This window comes from Solanum dulcamara, chromosome 8 (genome assembly GCF_947179165.1).
Source record: "Solanum dulcamara chromosome 8, daSolDulc1.2, whole genome shotgun sequence".
Lineage (NCBI taxonomy): Eukaryota > Viridiplantae > Streptophyta > Magnoliopsida > Solanales > Solanaceae > Solanum > Solanum dulcamara.
This window is the reverse complement of record NC_077244.1, coordinates 76994907-77001362: the sequence shown is the minus strand read 5'-3', so window position 1 is coordinate 77001362 and position 6456 is coordinate 76994907. Positions and strand designations below refer to the sequence as shown.

Here is a 6456-nt window from a genome sequence, read left to right as displayed (position 1 = left end):
TTGACAAAAGACGCTCCAACAATATTGTATGAAGACAATGCTGCATGTATAGCTCAACTGAAGGGAGGATACATCAAAGGAGACAGAACAAAACATATTTCACCAAAATTCTTTTTCACTCATGATCTTCAAAAGAAGGGTGAAATAGATGTCCAACAAATTCGTTCAAGTGATAATTTGGCGGATATGTTCACCAAAGCATTGCCAACATCAACCTTTGAGAAAATGAGATACAAAATTGGAATGCGTCGTCTTCGAGATATTAAGTGATATTTTCATCAGGGGGAGCAAAATACGCGCTGTACTCTTTTTCCCTTAGTCAAGGTTTTGTCCCACTGGGTTTTCCTGATAAGGTTTTTAATGAGGCAGCACTCAAGGCGTATTATCAGATATGTGTACTCTTTTTCCTTCATTAGGCTTTTTCCCACTGGGTTTTTCCTAATAAGGTTTTAACGAGGCACATTTCTCGTGGACATCCAAGGGGGAGTATTATCAACCAAGTAATATCAACCAAGTAAAATGGTTGTCCACTTAAAATGGTGGATAGTCCATTTACTTTTTAAGTGGGTAAAATGCCCATTAATATTTTCCTCCACTTGTAAATATGGCTATAAATATAGCCTTAAATTTCAATGTAAAAACACACAAAACACATAAAAGAAAGAATTGCTATTACTCTCTCTATATTACTACTCTCTCTATTAACACTTTCTATATACATATTCTCTTGTTCTTCTTCCTTTATAAAATTGTCAAGTTAGTTAATTCATAACAGTTTGGTCTTACAACTTGACATTATTTGGCAAACAATCCAAATTCTCAACTACTGGAAAGAATTAGAATTTGGACCAAATTCTATTATTTGAATTTTTTTAAAAATTATCCCAAATTTTCATATTTAGTAAAAACACCCATCATTTTTATAGTTTTGGATTGATCTTCATGAGTCCTAGTTCGTTGTACAAAATTTATACAGTTTTATATATATATTAACTAACTTTTTTTTTCCGAGTTTGCATCTCCGAAGTAACTTTCAATTAAAAATAATAATAATAGTTTTTCGCATACAAATCAACATTTTTCTTTTGTTTTCTTCCTCTTTTTGCAGTTTCATTTTAATTGTGTTTAATTTTTTGTCCTATCTTTTCACTAAATATGTTCATTATAAAATGATAATACAAACCTATGGGTATTTCTAATAGTTTTTAGAACTTATGAGTATAAATCATTTTTTTTTAAAAGTCAATTATTTTTTTCAAAATCTATGACCAAACGCCTGACGAAACTTCACCCAGAAATAATTTGTCAAAAATATTTCGAAACCTATATATAGCCAAACGCTGGCTAAGATTCTATAAATTATTACAAATATTAAAGGACAATCTAATATTTTATTTATAAAATTGAGCAATAGACGAGTAAACACCGGACCGAGTCTATATTTGAACAACTCAGCGACGTGTTGCGCTACAGAAACTTTCTCCAAAAAAAAAAAGATTGGTATGATAAATTGTGGTTTTAAAGAAGTGCATGCTTGTGGTTTTAAAGAAGTGCATGCAAGTTGAATTATAGTTACAGATAGGTGGGAATATTAGACATGTACTAGAAAAAGAAGAAAAGAAAGTAATTCTGTCCTTGTTTCACCAACCAAAAGGAGGATAGTATCCTCAGGACATATTAGTTAACATATTTTATACATTAGTAATTTTTTTTTATACTGAGTAAAGTTATTACAAAAAAAGAGAGTCATTCCTTATTAAAAAAATATGCCAAACAAATTAAAATCGCGAAATTAGTAATTAATACCAAAGATTTGCTTTTAACTTTCTTGTAAGCCTTCTTGGTTTAATGAATTAGTACTCAAAAATCAGAAGGAAAATTATCACCAAAACAAGCTAAAAATTTATTTGAACATGGGAAAACATATACAGTATAAAGACTTTCAGCATGGTATAGTAGTATCCCCTCCGAGTATACATAAATAAATTGTTCTTAAAACTCAAGTAACCATACAAATTAATAACAAACACAGTGAAAATTACAATAAAGCAAATACAATTACAATTACCAATATTTTCCTTAGACCATTTTGCCCATTTTAATTCCCAATTTACCCTTTCTTCAAGCAGGTATAGCAATTTTTGGAGCTGCAGGTGCAAGTTCACGTGGATTCAAGTACACTTTAAGTCCATTTTTCATGAACAAAGTCAATGACATTTTCTGTTCAACTTTATGACCTGGTACCGGTAAAAGCCGGTAACGAAGCAAAATAGCAGCAGCCACAGATTTCATTTGGAGGTAAGCCAAGTCTTTCCCTAAGCAAGTTCTCGGTCCTCCATTAAATGCAACAAATTTATAGCCATCTTTGGGCGGTTCGAACCGGTCACCTCCGGTAGAGAGCCATCTCTCCGGTTTAAACTCCATGCAATCCTCTCCCCAAACCGTTTTCATTCTTCCCACCGAGTATATAGAATAAGTGACTGTTGAACCGGCTGGGACCCACGTGCCATCTGGCAAAACATCATCCGAAATGACATATTTGAAATCTTCAGGGACTGAAGGGTACAAACGTAAAGTTTCGGCTAAAGCCGCTTTGAGATAAATCAATTTATCAGCTTCATCAAAATTCAGCGGCTCTTCAGTCCATTTCTCATGATCTTCACCGCGGCTTTCCTTTAAAACCGTTGATATTTCTTCAATTATCTTATTTTCCACGTGGCTGTTGTTCATGACGTTCCAGAAGAACCAGCTCATAGCCACTGATGACGTGTCACGTCCAGCTAGGACAAAGTTCAGCGCAATGCGTTTAAGTACATCACTTGGGAATGAATTACCGTTTATGTCCTTTTTCTTCATGAAACGTGACAATAAATCATCTGATGGACTTTCCTTACGTGAATCCAAAGCCTCTGAAATGTAATTTTCAACAACTTTGAGGCTTTTTTGTAACCTCTTTTCAGCTCCAATGCCTAGAAATTTTTTCAATCTCCAAAGAAAGTAAGGGTATAAAAATCTTTGCATAGTGGCTTCAGTGGCTGAATCAAAGGCAATAGAAAATGGATTTTCAGGCATTTTTGGTGAAAGAGTTTCTGGGTCTTTACCAAAAGTAAGTCCACATATATTATCAAAAGTTAAACGGAGCAATAAATCTTGCAACTCGACCGGGTTTTTTTCCTTAGCAGCCTTATCCAAAATTACCCACAAACGAGTTCTGATGGTCCGGTTCACCCACCGGTTCATTGCTTGTCGTAGTGTCCGGGTTGTGAATTCAAGAGCAGCGGTTTTCCTTTGCATGAGCCACGTGTCACCATCACTGTTGAATATGCCTTGACCCAAAAGGTCATCGAATGCATTTTGCCAAGTTGGTCCTTTAGGATAGTTATCGAACCTGGTTCAGCACAACACGTATATATAGGAAAAGAAATTAAATACTATTAACTGGTATGAACATCACGATTATAAAGAAAAAAAGAAGAAGGTACTACACTACTAGTAGAGAAAAAAGAGCATAACATTAGCTACATGTGTATGAAGTTATTTTGATATATAATTCACTGTCCTCTTTTGCTTTACAATATTTTGTAAAAGACCTTCCAGGGACAAAAATATCATTGACTTGCCCATTTAAATATGTGTAATGCATAATACTCTACTACTTTAATATTCCCTATGTTTCTATCCTCTTATACTATATGTAACCAAAAATAATTGATATTATACCTGTAGCTACATAATTTTATACGATGACATGTTTAAAATCATAAGTTTACATAATATTAAACCTGGTTCGAAGGATATGCTCGATGTTTTTGGGGTGACATGTAACGGTATAAAATCCTTGTTTCCAAGCAAGAAATGGTATGCAAATAGTGCACGTTTGATATGTTGCGGATCCACCAGTGGACCTTAGGTTTTGAGAAATCCAGTCATGAAATCTCCTTCTGTTTAAGAAAGTATAAGGGAGGCTACCAACTAATGGCCACACTTTTGGACCATTTAGCCTCTGGGCTAGGAGATAAAACCAAAGAAAATAAGTTGTAGTTGCAGCCACTATGCCAAAATAAACTAATATAGGATCCATTGTGAAAAAATGTCTCTCTTTTCTCTTTCTTTGTTTTCTTGGTCTATGTGAAGCAGAGAAGAAAAGAAAATGTGTTATATGGGAGAGAGGAGAGTAAGGTTTATATATATACTTGTTGAATGTATTAAAGGAAAGGTTTAGGAGAGAGTTGTTGAGAATTTTATAACCTATGAAGAAATAAAAGAGAGAAGGTCTTTATTAGGTTGATAGGAATGTAATGCATTTTATTAATTTTCATACGAAAACTTCACTATCCTTGTTTTGCCTTAGCTTCATATAATTGCACACGTCTTAATTCTCTCTTGTGTTAGAATTTTTTTAAACTTGGCCTTGACCATGTACTTGAAACAAATTTTAAACTTAATTAATAAACGTATTTGTTTTTTTTCGATACCTATCTGCCTGTTTTTCGAATGATTTTTTTCCTAGTCATATATAATTCTTAATATATACCCTCAATTCAAAAATAAACAAATTAAAAAATCATTGTTCAGGAAATTAGGATATATATAATTTACTTACAGTAGGTCATAATTAAGTAATTAAACATCTTGATACAAATAAAAATGTAGACAGCACGTAGGTCTTATTCTTTCTTCTTAGATTAACCAAGTAAATTGTAATGTAAGAAGAGCAAAACGTACTTGAAGAATATTTATGAAATCTCACTAGGATACAGTAATTTTAATTTCCTTGACCAACTCTTATAAATTAAAATAAAAAACGCAAAATCAAAAATTAGAAGGTTTCACATGAGCAGAAGAAGTGGGGAGTGGTTGGGAATCGGTTTATCTGTGTTGAGAAATAAAGATTTGTTCCAAAATTTGGAAATCTATGCTAAAAGGTATGAGCATGCAGTAGATTAGATAGAAGACTTAAATGGGGGCAACCTATATATCACTTAGAGAATATTATTGGTATAACTATTCGGTATCTGAAATGTATTGATTCAACGTTTTAATTTGAATTTGTTCCGGAACGTATAGGTGGACAATTATAAAATGCAACATCTGGGGACGAGCCTGGCCTCATCTTGATAACTTTACCGTCGTAGGATACATTTATATCACTAGATCATTGGTGCTCATTGATTTTAGACTATGATTTTTATTATTTATACTCTTCATAGATATTTTCTTTCACACAAAAAAAAGTCGTTATCTAAAGATCACTTTTTGCATATATTTTGTTAGAAATCGACCTCTAGAGGCAATTTGCTAAAAAAAATTGACGCTAATAAAACTGACCTTCAGATCAGGTCGATCAATTTTATTGAAAGATAACCTTTTCTATTGTCAGTTTCTGAAAATCCTTTCTCTCTACGATTTTCATGTATCTAGTCAAACTAAGTCTTTGCTTTCGATATATTTTTACCAAATGTACTAACTCAAAACCTATAATTAAGTATGATGTCGTCCTTCCACGGTATTAATTACAGAGTTGACGTTTTTGGCACATGGGAAGTCTTCCCAAGCAAGAAATAGAAACATAAATGTTTGTACAGACAATAGAACCTTTTACCTCCAACTTTTACTCTTTCTTATGAAAATCTTTCTGATTTACAACAACCTTGACTTTTGTAGTTTTATAAAGGCATTAGCTGCAACTTACGGCATTAGAATGTCATTTAGCAAATGATCACCATATAATTAACATGTAATGAAATTTGTTAGAAAACGTACATTATTTTCCATAACTAATCATGTAATCACATCAATTTTAATTGAAGGTATAAGAAACGTCTAATACTACAAAGGAAACAGTTCATGCCAGATTGTTTTTAAATCTTTCGTACAATTTATGAAATGACCTTATTCAGAAGAAATCATGTGCCAATGGAGACAACCACCCATATTGCTAAAAAGTGTATAGCAAGAGGAAGGCAAGTTAAATAAATGAAACTGTTAATAAAAAGAAAATTTTAATTTGTTTGACGAATTTATGATTTTTAAGTTATGAATGTTCAACTAACTTTAATCTAAAATTTACTTTCCAAGATTGAGTGTTCTACCTATAATTTTTTGACAATTATTACTAGCTTTCAATGAAAATATATAGTGCGTAGGTAAAAAAATATTGGTGCTGAATTTAGTACCCAACAATCTCAATGTAGGTCCTCCACTAAATTAAAGTGAGGTAATTTGTCTTATTTTTGAGATTACAGTCACAATTTATATGAAAGGTACCTTTAAATGTCTTTTACACAACCTAATGGCTGATAGTGTAAAACTTACGAAAATATGTGTACATAAGTTAAAAACTAATTTAATTATTTTTTGATTTTTTTAACCTATGTCCAATATTTTTATTTGAGCTCGATTGAATTTGAATTTGCACATTGCAGGGCTCATTTTTGAGGGCAGCACTCCAAAAAA

The 6456-nt window shown here is 32.4% G+C and overlaps 1 protein-coding gene across 1 annotated transcript; it reads right to left on the bottom strand.

Annotated features, from left to right (window-relative positions):
• Window positions 1–1972: 1972 nt before the first annotated feature.
• On the bottom strand, window positions 1973–4147 carry LOC129899380 (cytochrome P450 86A1). The gene is made up of 2 exons (XM_055974328.1): window positions 3783–4147; window positions 1973–3388 (listed from the first exon to the last, which is right to left on the bottom strand). The coding sequence occupies exons 1-2, from the start codon at window positions 4079–4081 to the stop codon at window positions 2122–2124; spliced, it is 1566 nt and encodes a 521-aa protein (XP_055830303.1). The 5' UTR covers window positions 4082–4147; the 3' UTR covers window positions 1973–2121.
• Window positions 4148–6456: the final 2309 nt, after the last annotated feature.

Coding starts and splice junctions, on each gene's coding strand:
- LOC129899380 (XM_055974328.1), bottom strand. CDS start 4,081: ATGGATCCTATATTAGTTTATTTTGGCATAGTGGCTGCAACTACAACT. Junction 3,389..3,782: donor GAGCATATCCTTCGAACCAG/GTTTAATATTAT, acceptor GTGCTGAACCAG/GTTCGATAACTATCCTAAAG.